The sequence below is a fragment of the Choloepus didactylus genome, chromosome 4 (assembly GCF_015220235.1).
Source record: "Choloepus didactylus isolate mChoDid1 chromosome 4, mChoDid1.pri, whole genome shotgun sequence".
Classification (NCBI taxonomy): Eukaryota; Metazoa; Chordata; class Mammalia; order Pilosa; family Megalonychidae; genus Choloepus; species Choloepus didactylus.
In genome coordinates this window covers 62,475,125-62,493,540 of record NC_051310.1, presented here as the reverse complement: position 1 = coordinate 62,493,540, position 18,416 = coordinate 62,475,125, and the positions used below count along the sequence as shown (strand labels likewise).

At 36.4% G+C, this 18,416-nt stretch overlaps 1 protein-coding gene across 4 annotated transcripts in view; it reads right to left on the bottom strand.

Moving 5' to 3' along the window:
* MAP4K5 (mitogen-activated protein kinase kinase kinase kinase 5) overlaps positions 1–18,416 on the bottom strand; it is a 152,803-nt gene that overhangs the window by 122,315 nt on the left and 12,072 nt on the right. For 3 of the 4 annotated variants that reach the window (XM_037832758.1, XM_037832759.1, XM_037832761.1), the window contains one exon: positions 2,484–2,541. In XM_037832758.1, the coding sequence (XP_037688686.1) occupies positions 2,484–2,541 (58 nt within the window). Of the gene's footprint in view, positions 1–2,483; positions 2,542–18,416 lie in introns of those variants that run through there. The other variant, XM_037832760.1, reaches the window with a different exon arrangement.

The following is an 18,416-nucleotide window of genomic DNA, read 5'->3' as shown; positions in this document are numbered from 1 at the left end:
GTGTCACGGATTGGTTTAGGTGATGAATGTACAACTATGTAATGGTACTGTGAACAATCGAATGTACAATTTGTTTTGTATGACTGCGTGGTATGTGAATATATCTCAATAAAATGAAGATTTTAAAAAAATTGCATTTTTAAAAAAAGGTTAGAACCTGAGATTGGTTATGAAGCTCAAAAATGATTTTTTTCTAAGAGAAACACCTAAAAATCACTGACCCAGAAAGGATTCAAGTAAACCAACAGGTTTAGGTATCCTTTTAGTCTACCTTTTTGTCATATGCCACACAAAAATGAAAGAAAAGAAAGAAGGATTTGACAAAAGTTATATTCAAGATAATAAGGGCATCAAAGAGCACTGACAGCATGAATGTTTAACGATGAAGGGTACAAAACACAATGGTAAAAGAAAGACTGAAGCCACCGGTCAGTAGGAGCGGCCAATGAATGATATACAGCTATTTATTTCTTTATCCTGCCTCCCCTAGTAGAATCCAAGTTCCATGAAAATAAAGTCTTTGCTTTCTATTCTCTTCTACATTCCTACCCTCTAAAACAAAGCCTGGCATATATTAGGTATCAATAAATATTTGTTAAAGAATGAATAAATGAAGATTTAACAAAATCATGAACTTTTATGGCTCAATTGATATAACACCAATACATTAAGCAAAAACTGCCACAAATGCAGGTGAAAAGGACAGAACCACTATAGTAAAAGATGATCACTACTTTTGTCAAACCTTATGAGACTGAGCAAATGACAATAAAGATACAGATAATCTAAATGACATTAATAAGACTCATCTAACAGATACATATATTGAATTCTACACTTGCAAATAGAGCACATGTTCTATTTTAAGTATTCACAGAAATTTTTAAAAGGTGATCACGTTAGTCTACAATGAACAAATCAATAAGTATATATATAAAACTATAAATAGTTATGGCTCAACTATATTCACTGACCCACCATTTAGAAAGGAAAAAGCTCCTTCATAAACAACTATTAAGTCAAAGTGGAAATCAAAACTAAAATTGCAAAATATCAAGAAAACCATAATGAGAAACTAGCAAAACAAAATGTATTGGTACAATTATACTATAAACAACCAATGCTTTTCCGGGAAAATACAAAAGATTCAAAATTAATTCCAGAAGAAACAGAAAACATACACAGAAAAATAACTAAGGAAGAGCTGAAAAACTTGGTCAAAAAACCATATCTCAAAAAAAGCGGATAGGCCCAAATTCCAGAGGTAAATATTTTTCAACACTTGAATTAGTTCTTATGCTGTATAAAGCTTCCTATTTTTCATTTGTTTACAAAGTCAGGACAACACTGACACCAAAAAAGAGAATTACTGGCCATATCACTTATGAATGTGAATGTAAAATAAATTCTTAGCCAAGAAGAAGTCGGAAGCATTTTTTTTTTTAATTATGCCATGGTCAAATAAAGTTTACCCTAGTGACTCCTCTAGGTGAGGTAAATGCTTGCATAGTTCTGTTATATTCCCTTCTATTTGTGTTAGTGACATCTTGAACATCATTCTACACTTAATAAGAGGATTCTAAAAATGCATTATAACAATTTCTGTCAGAAAAGAAGGATACTGTGTCATATCCAAAAGCTTATTTTAAAAGCATTGCAGCATATGATATCTCAGCAATATCATCTAATGAATCACACACAATGATCCAGATATTGTATTTGAAATGCAAAAACATTTTAACTGATCAAATAAAGAAACTGACACAATTATGGTCACACAATTACTCTCCATGTCTAAGTTTGTGAACCAGCAAATGAAAAGACCACCAAATATTCCACTCACACGGTCAAAAACTACTATTGCTCTCATTAGCAACTTTTAGGACATCAAAAGTATAAAATAGGCATTATATTGTTTTGTTTCAAAGCAAATTAGTGTGTTTTGAAACACCTTTCTGACACACAGAGATGTTAATCAAATAAAACAACCATTAGGCTAAGACCAAAATTATCAAACTTAAGTCAACTAGCCAGGGGATAGGTGACATAAAATATCATTATCCTAACTATATCACTTTGGAATTCATAGATTCTTAACCATCCAAAGAAATCTATCCTCTCCCATTCCCACTCCCCCCCCCAAAAAAAATTCCTGATCAAATTCACATAAAAGCTAAAACTGAAGTTCTAATATTTCACTATAATCTAAAAGCAAAATTACTTTAACATTGCTAGTCAATGACTCTTCCAATTTCTGAATATGCACATTTCAAATACTATTTAGCAACAAACCTATCACATCAAATGAGACTTTAACAACCTCCAAGGGAATTTAATACAAACACACTGAAGATATTCTAATGCCCTGACAGCACATATAAAGATATCTTTTAGAGATACATAAAATGTTTTTAAGTCCTATATTTATGAATTGCACAAGAAAATTGCTCAAATATCATCTTGAGGGTTTTAATAATACATACCAGGTTCCAATTTGATAATCTTCACTGCAGCCAACTCTCCTGTATGTACATTTCTGGCCTAAAAATGGAAACGAAAATGAAATTTTTAAAAAATGTGTTAATTATATAAAAATTACATGGTACTATGTTAATTAGTTGCTCATCAATCATGCTAAAATTTTTACTAAGCTAAAAAGAAAATCTTTTTTTCCAATAATAAAGGTATATTCATTTTCTCATTAAAGAAATTATAAAAATGTGCTACCACCAATTGTAACAAATGTTCCACACCAATGCAAGTTGTTAATAACAGGGTAGTATATGGAATCCTGTATTTTATGCATGATTGTTCTATAAACCCACAACTTCTCTAATAAAGAAAAAAAATACAAAAGAAAAATATAGAAAAGATAAAAAAGTAGAAAAAAATTACATTTAGTCCCATCACTCAAAAATACCTACAGTTTAACATATTGGGGTACTTCAAGTCTTTTCCTTATATTTTAGTTATTTTCTTTTAAATAAAAAATCTAACGGTTTTAATTATGTTAGAAACATAATCATAGGTTAGTAAATCAATGCTAAAAAAATATCATCAGTATATTGTTACCCAGAGAAAAATGGTAAACATTTTAGTGCATATGCTTCCATGTTTCACTGTGTGTATGGTAGGAGACTATGATGCCAATACAGTCTTCTACAACATAATTTGCTATGCTGCCATGGATTAGATATATAATTTACTTAACCAACCAACTATTGTTGGACACTTAAGATTTTAATACAATTTGGCAATTACAGAGAGAGGAATAAATATATCTTCGCTTTGTATCTACCCACAGCATTGATTATTTTCTTCAGATAAATTCCTAGGGGAGGAACTATTTAACTTTTAACAAAATGTCAGGGACAAACTTATTATAATTAATGCTGTAATGACTATCATTGCAAATATTTTTGTTCATCAATAAGGCATATCCTAGACATACAATTGTTAGCTTAAAAGGTATATGGATCCAAATGGATATATTGCCATATTGCACTCAAAAAATTGTTTGAATTTATACTCTCACCAATTTTGGTTGTTAAATACATGTCTGTCAAGATCGACTCGATTTATTCTGCTTTTTAAATTATATACTTTCCCTGTGCTACTCATCATTTTTATGACTAGTCCATATAATTATCCTCCATTACTGCTAGACATTAAAGATGTTTTTATACAGTCTTTTAATTATTTAAGACTATTCCTTTCAAATAAATTCTCAGATATGGAATTATTAGGTCACAGGGTATGAACATAAACATTTGACACATACTGCCAAAATAGGTTAAAAGTGTTATACCACTATAATCTCATAGTTAATGAGTGCTCATCTTCACTGCACCCTATAGCACACCATATGTAGGAATCCAATTGAATAATTTACAACATTGTTCACTTACTATATCAGATTTGAATGTCAACTTTAATACTTGGCCTTGAAAGGTAAGGAGCATGTGATAAAATAGGAAGATCACACTAATTTACCAGATTAATTAAGTCACATTTATAGAGGAAAGAAGAAGAGAAAGTGGGAAAGGAAAAGAAGACAAAAAAAAAATGTAGGCAAGTGAGCAATAGAAGGAATACTTTTACAAATGGCACAGACAGTGTACTGGTTTGAATGTATTATGTCCCCTAAAACGCCATTATCTTTGATGTAATCTTGTGTGGGCAGATGTGTTAGTGTTCATTAGATTTTAATTCTTTGACTGAGTGTTTCCATACAGATGCAACCCACCCAACTGTAGGTGATAGCTCTGATTAGATAATTTCCATGGAGGTGTGGCCCTGCCCATTCGGCGTGGGCCTTGATTAGTTTACTAGAGCACTACATAAGCTCAGACAGAAGGAGCAAGCTTGCCACAGCCAAGAGGGACACTTTGAAGAACGCACAGGGCTGAGAGAGGAGCTACTGCTTACAGAGACATTTTGGAGATGGCATTTGAAAGCAGTCTTATACTCCTGAGAAGCTAGGAGAGGACAAAAGTCCCAAGAGCAACTAAGAGTGACACTTTTGAGGAGCTGCAGCCTAGAGAGGAACATCCTGGGAGAAAGCCATTTTGAAACCAGAACTTTGGAGCAGACGCCAGCCAGTGCCTTCCCAGCTAACAGAGGTTTTCTGGACGCCACTGGCCATCCTTCAGTGAAGGTACCCGATTGCTGATGACTTACCTTGGGCACTTTATGGCCTTAAGACTGTGACTTTGTAACCAAATAAACCCCCTTTAGAAAAGCCAATCCATTTCTGGTGTTTTGTGAAAAGGCAGCATTAGTAAACCAGAACAAACAGTAAGAAAAAAGAATAGAAAGGGGAGAGGGAGAGATGGGATGGAATACAGAAGAAAAGAAACAAAGGATGGAGAAAAGGATTTTCTACAACAGAAGTTTCATATATTTTGTGAAGAGAAATCAACACTTACATCATCTATTATGGTGAATAGGGCTAAGGAAAGTTTCAGGAAAAGAGAATAAGCCTTTTTAACCACCCACCTCACCTCCCACCCCCATCCCCATGGTTGGAGTGGTTGGAGCCCCACTCCTGCCAACCATGAACACATTCACAGAAATGGGAACAGAGGTCAGCCAGAAGCCTCACTCCATTTCCACTGTCCTTTTCTTGCCCTTGGACAATGGAATGTTAGTCAGTCACAGGTCTTGTCACATTTCCTAAAATCTTTCAGCATCTTAGTCCTCCCTGTGTTATACAAAGATATGAGTCTACAGATTTAGGCTGTCCTTAACCTAACGTTTCAAATGCCAGTGAGACTGTGGTTGAGAAAACAGGGCCAGAGGTTTTAGAAAAAGTAATGGTAACTGACCTCCAGTGGATTATAAGATGTGTGTTAAAAGACAAATTTTCATAAAAATGATAGCAACTATATTTGTAATGTCTGATAGTTTGCAGAAATTTTCATATACCTTTTTAATTCTATTTTTTTAAATGCAAAAATACTTTGGCTCAGTAAGTTAAATGATTGCCTAAGGCTAATATGATGGTAGGACAGTTAGAACCCAGAACTGAGTTCTGATGTCAGTGCAACTTTTCAGTATGTAAGAACTCTTGTTTATGTCTCAGTATCACTTTTTTCCCTTCTTTAAATGCAACAGGTATTAGGGAAAAGTATTAATTGCATAATATTTCACAAATCTCAATGGTGACTATTGGTGAATACAGACTGTTCAATATGAAAGTAATACACTAATATTTTTCATTAAATTAAGTTATTCCTTACGATAATACTTAATGTAATATAATGTGAACAATTACAAATTTAAAGTCCCAAAGAACTAATTTGAGATAAATTTAATCTAAATTTTATATTATTATTATTTTAAGTATTCTGATAAGTTACCAAATGAAATTTAGCAGCCTTCCAATATATTCAAACTATATCTTGAGGATTAGGCTAAAGATCAAATAATAAGGCAATAATTTTTTTCAACTCTCTTATATCATAATCTACCAAATGTATCCATTCCTTACCCTAAATGTCAGTACATTTCATGGCCTTCCCTCTTTTCCCCCGCTAAAGTGATAATTCAAAAAATCTCACTGAAATCCTATAGAAAACAGAAAAACATCTATGGACACAGAATGAAGTTTACAAATTGGGAAGAAAGATTTACGTATAAGGGACAACACACAGCATAAGAAAATACTATATAGGTACTCTCATTAATAGTGGCAGTTTAAAAAATACTTCCCTAATATTTTAAAAAGTAAAATCTTATTATGAAGATTATGAAGATATACAGTACCATTCAAGGTTCTAAAATACAGGTAAGGAATATAATGTGTAACTCATGATGGATGCTGACATCTCTGATAACAAAATATCTTCAAGCTATTCATTATTCCAGTTTTTCAAGTAGAACAAGCATGAGGGTAAGGCACTTTGTCATTTACGGGAAACCAAAAGAAAGAGTCTACAGTTCCACATTACATTCTATCAAACAAGTGCCAACAGTGTGAAAAGATCTAATATGCTCCTCTTCAAGTTTGGAACAATTAATTCTGGTTTTAGTCATATTAGTCAGAAGCAAATGACTGGGACTCTACTTTGAAAACACTTCCCTCATTCTGGTACATTCTCCTTCTCCTTCCATCCTCCCCTTCTCCTTATCCTGGCTAAATGGGACTTATCCTTCAAGATTCAGTTTAGATATCACCTCCTCCGGAAAGACTTGACTGATATCCCAAGGCTGGATTAGGTGTTTTGTCTTCTTTAGCTCTGGCACGATCCTTCAGAGGACTGTGCCACATGGGAGATGCTCCATAAATTTGATGAATGGATAAATATGATTGAAGGAAACTTATTACTATCTTTTCTTCAAAAATAAGAATACAACAAAGTAAATTAAATCCTCTATAACTATCAAGTGTTATAAAACTGACAATATGCTGTTTTAAAATGGTCTTTTTTTCACTTCAGTTGATTCATTTTTATTTTTATTACTATAAATTAAGTAAAGCATTTTGGAGAAATTTTTTTATTTGTAAAAAAGTTACTACAAAATTCTATTATTAAAAAATTCAAATAATATAAAATGCATAAGTAAAAACTAAAAATCCCTCTCCTTCCTAATCTCCTTTCCCTGAGGTAATTACTATTAATAGCTTAGCATATACCCTTCCAGACTTTTAATTAGGTTGATTCTTTAAAACATATACACTTTGAACACATTTATAAACCAATTTTTGTGTTTAGAATCAACACAAATATGGTGTGTTTCAATTTAATATAACCAAACTGAAGACGCAAGGACCAAGGGTATCTTGATTTTTTTTTAGAGATTCAGAGGCACTCAGAAAAAAACAGATAATGGAGGATTTGAACAATCACAGAACCACATAAAATTAAAGACGGTATTTAAAAATTCAACTATACCATGCAGAAGCCAAAATACAATGTATGTAGAATAGAAGTAAAAAATAAAGAATATAAACTATAACTCCGACCGCATAAATACTTAAATGTCAGTCTCTATTTTGAAGACATAGTTCTGTTCTCTCCAAATAAAGAACAGATGGGCAAGTTCACACTCTGTAATTTTCCAGCTGGATTTTTAAGACAGAAAGCAGTACCAGGCTCTTTTATAATGAAAGGCAAAGATGCTTTCAGCAAAAAAGGTCTTCTAAACAGAGACTTTACAGATTCAATTTACTAAAGAGATCCTTCAGAAATTTAACTGTATAATTTCACATTATAATCCAAAAGTCATACATGATACTGGGTTTTTGGAATCTAAAATTTCTCTCCAAGTTAAGTGTGATATGCTCAAACCTTTTTGTTTTTAACTTTAACAGACAAAAATTTGAAGATTCTGCATTGTTTTTAAAAACTAGAAGTGCCACAGTACCTATACAAAAAGGATCTATATATATTTGTGATTCCTATTCATTTCAGTAGGCCATTAGTACACTTCAATATTTACACTTAAAAGTATATACTAAGCACTCAGAAGTCTAATAAAGTATTTTAGGATAGTATAGCCCTTACTTAACTCTTTATTAATCAAGAACTGAAATTACTAGGTGGGTAAAGATAAACTCCTAACAAATGAAATCAATGTCATCATAAAATCCATAAAAGAATCTTTCCAATTAAATTAAGTTTCTATCCTCATTGCCAGTGCATTTCCCTTTCAACCTTAATTCATATTTCCAAGTCAGTTCACTACCAGAGAAATAGTTTAACTCAAACACACCTGTCTCAGATTTTTAATTCCTGGTAAAAAGCTACCCTCAGATTTCCAGATGTACCAAGAAAAAAATTTTAAGATGCCAATCTTCCTAATTAAACCATTTCTATTTTAACAATATTATGTAGGTGCCAATTGTATAAGTCAACTTTTCCACATAATGTAAAGCTTTTAATTTGACTAAAAATAATTTATTAAAGGAAAAGTCTTGTGTCTGAACCTTTTACCTACAAGTTTTCAACAAAGAACAATAAGGTGTGGCTCAACACATAGTACAATCCAGTAGCCATGAGTTGGAAAAAACTTTTTTTAAACTGGAAGAAAATGAAACTGGTAAGTAATGACAGTCACCTAAATGCTATGGCAACCAAGATAATCACCATGAAGATAAATGAGATCTGCTCTTGCACCCTACTTTACTATTATTTATGCAAGACCCCTCATCCTACCCACAATTAATTTCCTTTCAGCATATTCTTAGGGTCATAAAACATTTTCCTGAAACCAATTGGGTGCATTGATTTTAAATATGTCCCCCTCCTCCAAAAATATTCTTTAACAAAACAGAAAATCCAGCCATCTCAAGACTACTCCTCAGGGCCAGAATTATATGTCCCAGATCTAAGAACTCGAACTACCACCGAACAAAATAGTAACACAGCATCTGTAAGATTTGGAGAATGCAAAGTAGCTGCTTCATCCACAAAAGAAGTAAACAGTCAATTATGCCATAGGCTGTAAAACCTCCATACCTGATTCTTTAGAAAACACTATTTGTAGCTGAATCATTCACTCAACAATTATTATTGAATAACCACTATGAGCCTGGTACTATTGTTGATACTGAGGATATAATGAAAACAAAACAGTTCCACAAAGCAGATTAGTAGCTGTCAGGGACTGGGGAGAAGGGTAATGGGGCGTGACTGCTTGATGGGTATGGAGTTCCTTTTTGGGGTGATGAAAATGTTCTGTTAATTAGATAGTGATGGTTGTACAACATTGAGAATGTGCTGGAAGTCACTGAATTATACACTTTAAAATAGTTAAAATGGTGAATTTTATGTTAAGTTAATTTTACCTCAGTAAAAAGAAATTATTTTGTCACTTTAAAAACAAACAAACAAAAAACAATTCCTATCTTCAGGGAGCCTTTATCAGTTGGAGAGACAGAGAAGTCAATACAAAATACAGTATAATGTGAAAAACGTTCCCCAAAGTGAAAGTGATACATGACAACCTAGAAGGGTTCTGAGCCCAGAGAGGAATGGAGAAAGCTTGGGGTAGGGAGAGGGGAGTAAATCTGAGATTCCATGAATGATTTTTCTGGAAGGACTGGGGGTAAGGGTTGTAGCAAACTTCCAGGCAAAAGTATAAAGATAGGAGAAAACATGGGCAGTTAACGGAAGCAAATTTACCTTGCATTAAGGGAGCATATGAGTGTAAAGAGGGGATGGTAAGAGATAAGATTCCTTTGAAGCTCAAGACAGATTGTCTCACTACCCTCCTTGCAGCTCTCATCTACTTTCCTCTTGATTACCCCACCTCCATCCAACTACCACCATCTTGTTCATTTATAGCTTTTCAAGGCTTTATGGGCTGCTGGCTCAATCTTCCTCTCCACCCTTTCTCTTGCCATCATTCTTGATGACTTCAAAAATCAAACGTACTCTCTGACTTTTCATTTCTTGACCTCCTATCTGAATCTTGATTTTAAAGATTGCACTTCCTGATCATTACCTCCTATCCTTTCAGTTCATTTATTCTAATCCTTCCATTCTAGCGATTCTTCTGCCTCATCAACTCTCCAGTACAACCCCTATTTCTACCAATTACCTGTCTCATTTTCTCACATAACTGTCAGGATTCCATGGTCCACCACTACTTAAATAATAACTTCCTTACAAACAGCCTTAACTTCCTTTTCCTTCTTTTTCTCTATCATACTAGCCTGGCAAAATCCCAATCCTGATTAAACCCAATTATCCACTAATTTCATACTGGTAACACATAGCTAAATATTACTGGGAAAAAATTACAAAATTATGCTAACTGTTCTTATTTTGAAATCATAACATAAATCTCAAACTACAACTTCCCTGATAGGTTTGATTTTCCACTCTTCATAAAGACTATTTTTTTTAATCTTTATTTTGAAATAAATTCAAACTTACAGTAACAGGTGCAAAAATAATACAAATCCCATACACAGAACTCCAGCATACCCCAACCCCCCTTCACCAATACCCTGATCTACCAACTTTAATATTTTGTCACTTTACCATTTCTTTCTTTCCCTCCCTTGCTCTCTCCCTCCCTCCCTATCATCCATCATCTATTGCTCTGTCTTCTGAACATGGGAGCAAGTTGCACACATCCTTGAACAAATAATATAATTCACATATACATTTCCTATGAACAAGAATATTCATTTATGTAATCACATTAAGTGTAGTTAAGAAGTTCAAGAAATTTAACATTGATATAAAGCTTACATTCTGTATTTCATTTTTTTCTTATGTCCCAATTGTGTCCTTTTGAGCCTTTTCTCCTCTATTCTTAGATCTCATCCAGGATCATCTATGGCATTTAATTGTCATTATCTATTTAAGGCTGTCTTCTTTTTCAATTGTGGAAACATATATACAGCATAAATCTTCCCATTCCAACCCCTCCCAAGCATTCCATTTAGTGGGATTAATCACTTTCACAATGTTGCAATGCCATCACCTTCCCACCACCCATTACTAGAAATTTCCCTTCACCCCAAACAGAAACCCTACACTCATTTCTTATTAACTCCTTAATGCCCCTTCCCCCACTTCTCGTAACCCATACTCTACTTTTCATCTCTATGATCGTATTATCTGATATGTTTGGGAAGTTTTCCCCAAAACTTCCCAACTTTCCCAACAATTTCTTTGAATACTCTTTCTAGACCTTTCCCCTTCTCTTCCCCTTCTGGGACACCAATGAGTCTTAAATTTGGATGTTTTATTTTATCTATCATATCCCTGAGACCCATTTCGATTTTTTTTATTTTTTCCCCATTCTTTCTTTTGTTCTTTCATTTTCCATTTTGTGGTTCTCGAGGTCGCTGAGTCGTTGTTCAGCTTCCTCTAGTCTTGTACTATGAGTATCTAGAATCTTTTTCATTTGCTAAACAGTTTCTTCTATTTCCATAAGATCATCCGTTTTTTATTTACTCTTGCAATTTCTTCTTTATGCTCTTCTAGGGTCTTCTTCATGTCCTTTATATCCTGTGCCATGCTCTCGTTGTTTGTCTTTAGTTCTCGGATTAATCGTTCCAAGTACTGTGTCTCCTCTGATCTTTTGATTTGGGTGTTTGGGTTTGGGTTATTCATATCATCTGTTTTTTTCATATGCTTTAAAATTTTCTGTTATTTTGGCCTCTTGGCATTTGCTTTACTTGATAGGGTTCTTTTAGGATATGAAGGACTATTCAGACACCAATCTCTAATTTGTCAGATCTACAGCTTGGTGGCGTACACTTTCTCTAACTAACTAGCAGATGGCATCCGCAAGTCTCCTATTCCCCTCAGGTCAGTTCTCCCCAACTTTGTCTTTATGGTGTGTAGGGTTCTGGCTCTTGTGAGGTCCAACTGGTGCACCAAGTTTGGGTGTGTTGTTGGTGCTGTCTGCCCTGAATGTGGGGCATGTGTCTGAGCGGTTAGGGAGGCAGGGCAGCTTTAATAATCAAACTGCCCAGGTGTTCCTGGAGATTTAAGGCTGTTGCAAGAGTCTAAACCTTCATTTCAGTCTTGCCACAGACTGTCTCTACCGCTGACCCACAAATCCTTGGTATTGGCGTAGGGTCCCTGGGATTTCTGGATGGGTTCCTCTTCTCAGCCGTGCCCTTCTAGGGTCTCTGCTGAGGGAAGGCTGTGCTATGTCACAAGTGCGCACCATCCCTCAAGGGAAGCCCTGGGCCACCGGGCTGTGCAGGGGCGTTTCCAGCCTGCTGCAAACATGGCTGAATGGGGCCTGTTAATTTCCCCTTTCCGCACAGCTCCACCTTCCTAGCTCCAGGACAATTAGCTGTGGGTGCGCGAAACACTACTGTCCACGCCCGATACTGTGGCATGTGTGCAGTGTTGCCAGAAACACTTCCCGTCACACTGGGTCCCTTGGAGCGGCTCTGGACTGTGGCTCCAGGGCCAGGCAGGAGCATTCCAGCCTGCCGGGAAGATGGCTGCAAGGGGCGTGTTTTTTTCCCCCTTTTGGCTCCCCTCTGCCCTCCTCGCTCTGAGACAACTAGCAGTGGGTGCATGAAAGGCTATCTTCCACACCAGATATTGAGGCATTCACACAGCCCTTTCCTGTCGCACTTCACTGTGTGGTTCTCGCTGCCGTATCTGTAGCTGCTTTTGGGTTTTTTTAAAAAAGAACTAGTCCGCCTCCAAACACCAACCCACAGTTTCCCCACACCGCAGCGTGGCTGCTGGACATTCAGCAGGCTCACTCACTTGTTTCAGAATGCAGACTCCCAGTTTCACCAAGTGCATGGTCCCTGTGGATTTAGCAGACCTTGTCCAGCTGGTGCATTGCTGGAACTGGTGTTCTAGGGCACTTTCTGGCCTCTATCTAGTATTTTTCAAAGAGATGTTTTTTTGCCCTGTCTCTCCTAGCCACCATCTTAGGTTCTCCTCCATAAGGACTATTTTGCTCCAATCTCTCCAATCCTTCAATAATGCTCAGTCTCTTTGTTACCCCCTCCTCTTTTACCTATCCTAACTGCTGAGACTGCACCTTCTCTTTATCTAACATTCTCCTAAGTAGTCCTGTGCCAATTTGAATGTATTATGTCCCCCAGAAAAAGCCATATTCTTTGATGCAGTCTTGTGGGGCAGATGTTTTGGCGCTGATTAGATTTCCATGGAGATGTGACCCACCGAACTGTAGGTGATAACTCTGATGAGATATTTCCATGGAGGCGTGGCCCCACCCATTCAGGGTGGGCCTTGATCAGTGGAGCCATATAAATGAACTGCAAACAGAAGGAACTCAGTGCAGCTGAGAGTGACATTTTGAAGAGGAGCTACAGCCAAGAGGGACACTTTGAAGAAAGCACAGGAGCTGCACATGAGAGACAGTTTGAAGATGGCCGTTGAAAGCAGATTCTTGCTCCGGAGAAGCTAAGAGAGGACAAATACCCCAAGTGCAATTAAGAGTGACATTTTTGAGGAACTGCAGCCTAGAGAGGAACATCCTGGGAGAAAGCCATCTTGAAACCAGAACTTTGGAGCAGACACCAGCCACATGCCTTCCCAGCTAACCGAGGTTTTCCAGACACCATTGGCCATCCTCCAGTGAAGGTACCCAATTGCTGATGTGTTACCTTGGACACTTTATGGCCTTAAGACTGTAACTGTGTAACCAAATAAACCCCATTTTATAAAAGCCAATCCATCTCTGGCGTTTTGCATTCCGGCAGTATTAGCAAACTAGAACAAGTCCCGTTGCTTTAGCAACTATCTCCAGTCCAAATCTCCCTTTACCCAGTTCAAGACTCCTAATTTCATGAGAAGCTGACAAGCATCTCAAACTTAACATGTCTAACACAGAATACTTGATTATCTCTGCCCCACAAACCTATCTGTCCCCGCATCAAGGCCCAATCTAAGTAAAATTTACTGCATCCACCCAGAGTTGTGTTAAGACCCGAACCCAAGGTCATTCTTCATTTCTTTCCTTCATAACTCTCTACATCTGGTGTATCAGCAAAAGCTGATAGCTTAAAAATATAAGCCAAGTCCATTCACTTCCCTCTATCTCCACTGTTATAATCTAGTCTAAGCTTGTCCCCATTACGCATTGCTAAACTAATGAGAGATGGAAAGGAATAGGAAGTCAAACCAGGATAACTCCTGGTTTCTAGATTGCAGTTGGGTAGACAGTGGTCCCATATACCAAGATAACAAATGGAAGGGAAAGAGTACATTTTTAGGGTAGGAAAGGGGTAGAGTGAAGAGGCATAGGCAAGGGGCTCAATTAGTGATATACTTAAGTTTAGCTTCCTATGGAAAACCAGCTAGCGATATCCAGTAAGCTGCTTAACAGAAAGCTTCTGAAGCTCAAGGAGTGGAGACAGATTTGATCATCATTAACATTACTGAACCCAGGCAGGTGGATGAGATTACTTAGGGAGAGTACGTAGAATTCAATGAGGTGGTCAAGAACAGAATCCTAGAAAATTACCAGAATTTAAGGGGTGGTGAAATTAAGACAAAAAACTAAAACTACTCCAGAAATACTCATACTACAATCCCAGTTTGGAGGAACTTTTGGAGATCATCCAATACAATCTTCCTCCCAAAGAGCAATTTTTTTCCACTTAGTCATTTGGTCAACCTGCTCAATTAATTCTGAGGATACCTTTAGTTGTATACGTTATTGTGTTGTATTATTATGTTATGACAAGTAAAACCCACTTTCTATTTCTCTTTACTTTTCCCAGTTGTGGTCTGTGAGATACTGTTGATTCAGTCTAATATTCCTGTTATATGATAAACTTCAGATATCTAAATTCACTAATTTATTCAGTAAGTACTTATGGAGTCCCTATGGAAGTCAGGAGGTCTAGGTTCTAATTTTAAGCCTGCTAAGTTAAAGTATAGATATACTTCCTTCTACCTAAGTATGAAACATCCTAATTTCTTCAACATCTCTTGCCATACAGATTCCAGACCCTTCCCACTATCTTGGATACTATTTAAAATACTTTGATTGTGCTCAAAAGTTTGATGTCCCACAAAATTGTTAGTGGTTTTAATATTAGATTAGTGACATTGCAGGTAACTTATTTCAAACATCTATAAAGTTATGATTATTTCTAAACTTTAAAAACACATGTTGAAACAGTTACATCAAAACTGAATGCACACCCAAAGGACAAGCAATGAAAAAAAAAAAAAAGATAAAAGGGAACTCCTCAAAAGCAAAAGCTTCTGTATCTCAAAGGAATTTGTCAGAAAGGTGAAGCGGCAGCCAACACAATGGGAGAAAATATTCGGAAACCATGTATCTGGTAAGAGACTGATATCTTGCATATATAAAGAAATCCTATAACTCAATGACAATAGTACAAATAGCTCAATAATAAAATGGGCAAAAGATATGATAAGATATTTCCCCAAAGAGTAAATACAAATGGCTGAAAAAATGTTCATATTCACTAGCTATTAGAGAAATGCAAATCAAGACCACAATGAGATACCATCTCACACCAATAAGAATGGCTGTCATTAAACAAACAGGAAACTACAAATGCTGGAGAGGATATGGAGAAACTGGTACTCTTATTCGTTGCTGGTGGGACTGTCTGATGGTACAGCCACTGCGGAAGACAGTTTGGCAGTTCCTCAAAAAACTAAATATTGAGTTACCTTATGTGCTGGTTTGGATGTATTATGGCCCCCAAAATGCCATTATCTTTGATGCAATCATGGGGGCAGATTGATTAATCTTTTTGATTAGGGTGTGACCTTTTGATTGGATGTTTCCATGGAGATATGACCCACCCATCTGTGGGTGATGACTTTGATTAGATAATTTCCATGGAGCTGTTACCCCATTCATTCAGGGTGGGTTTGAACGAGATCACTGGAGCCATATAAATGAGCTGACAAACCAAAGGAACACAGTGCAGTTGTGAGTGACATATTGGAGAACAACTGAGAGTGACATTTTGAAGAGGGCTGCAGCTGAGAGACACTTCTTGAAGATGGTCATTGGAAGCTGACACTGACATTTTGGAGAACGCCGTTTTTGAAATACCAACTGGGAGCAGCAGACGCCAGCCACGTGCCTTCCAAGCTAACAGAAGTTTTCCGGATGCCAATGGCCATCCTTCAGTGAAGGTACCCAATTGTTGATGCCTTGCCTCGGACACTTTATGGCCTTAAGACTGTAACTTTGTAACCAAATAAACCCCCTTTATAAAAGTCTACTCATTTCTGGTATTTTGCATTCTGGCAGCATTAGCAAACCAGAACACCCTACAATCTGGCAATTGCACTCCTCAGTATATATCCAGAAGATCTGAAAGCAGTGACACAAACACATTTGCACACCAATATTCACAGTGGCATTGTTCACAACTCCCAAGAGATGGAAACAATCCAAGCGTCCCACAACAGATGAGCAGATAAACAAAATGTGGTATATACTATACACATAATGGAATACTATGCAGCAGTAAGAAGTAACGAGGTCTTGAAACATCTGACAACATGGAAGAACCCTGAAGACATAACACTGAGTGAAATAAGAAAGCCAGACACAAAAGGAAAGATATTGTATGCTACCACTAATGTGAACTCTGTGAAAAATGCAAAATAAGTGTATTATAATGTAGAACATAGGGGACCTAGAGAAAGAAGCTAGTGAAGGGGGAACAATAACCTAATAGGTACAGATATGATAATGAGGGTGAACTTAATGGTATGGAAATGGACAGGTGTGATTATGGTTCGCTAATAGGATTATAAGTATCGGTGAAGCACTGAAGGCCAACATGTTTGTAAATGGTAGTTTAAAGGCATGTAACCCACAGATTAGCACTATAAACATAAATATGTCTTAGCATGATATACTTATAAGGTATGACATTAGTACAAAGAGTTAACAACAGATGGTAACAAAAAGTTATATATTATAAATTATATTTAATAGGAATATCTTACCAGCATGATGCTAATATTAGGGATGAATAATTAGCAGCTGACAAGAGCTCTGGTATGTTTTATGATAATTGTTTAAAGTTGAGAGTGATGAGGATTGTACAACTAAGAGAAGATAATGTGAGAAACTGACCAGTTATCTAAGGACAGAATATATATTATGTGAAATCAGGAACACACTACTTAATAAATCAGGCCCTCATCTTGAGGCTTGCTCTTGTGAACTTAGGGCTATAAATGGGAGGCTAAGCCTTCCTATAATTATGCCTAAGAGGCACCTCCAGAGAACCTCTTTTGTTGCTCAGATGTGGCCTCTCTCTAAGCCCAACTCGGCAAATAAATTCATTAACCTCACCCCCTATGTGGAACATGACTTCCAGGGGAATAAGTCTTCCTGGCGGCATGGGATACGACTCCCAGGAATGAGCCTGGCTCTAGCAGTGAGGTATTGAAAATGCCTACTTGACCAAAAGGGGGAAAAAGAAAGGTAGCAAGCTGAGGTCACAGTGGCTGAGAGATCCCAAATAAAGTCGAATGGCTATTCTGGAGGCTTCTCTTATGTAAGCCACAGCTAGACATCCCAAATGGCCACAAAATGCCATGCTCTTACCAAAAGTAGTCCCCAAATACCTAGGTCCCTACCTGAGATTCTACAAAAGATTCACTCACTAAGTTTTATCTTTCAGAAACTTAAATCCACCAGAGTATACCCATGGCAGACAAGTCCTAAAACCCAGAGGCAACAGCCTCTTTAAGAACAACAATCAGATGCAGTCCCCTTCCCTATACTGCCAATACTCCCTTTCAATATGAATAAGTTAGGGTGGTCACTGCCTAGACACCCCTGAAGATCGAGAAAGAGATTAAATGAGAGAAAGGGGTAGCAACAGACAAGATAGGATTTAACAAAGGATTATGAATACTGAAACTATATATAAATATCTATTTTATCTACATGTAAATCTCTCTCTATATATATCTATTTTTAGATGCTAGCGTATTAGAATAGCTAGAAGGAAATAACTGAAATGGTGGAACTGTAACCTATAACATTCTTTGAAATTTGCTTTATAGCTATTTGTTGAAATGTGCTTTGAAAGTTTTCACCTTTCTGCATATACCCTGTATTTCACAATAAGGAAAGAACTGAAACTGTGGAACTATAACCTATAACAATTTTTTAAATTACCTATATAACTGCCTGTTGAGCTGTACATCAAAAGTTAATCCCTTTCTGCATATATGTTATATTTTACAAGAATGGAAATAACTGAAATTGTGGAACTGTAACCCATAACATTCTTTGAAATTTGCTAATTACTTGTTAAATCATACTTTAAAAGTTATCACTGTTATGTATGTATGTTAAAGTTCATAATAAAAAATGCATTTAAAAAAATGAATGCAGTATTTTACCCTCTGACTAGAGCAAAGTAAAGTGCTTCATTTTACTTTTCTTACACATCCTTTGGGGGAAAAGGGAGGCAATACACACTACATATG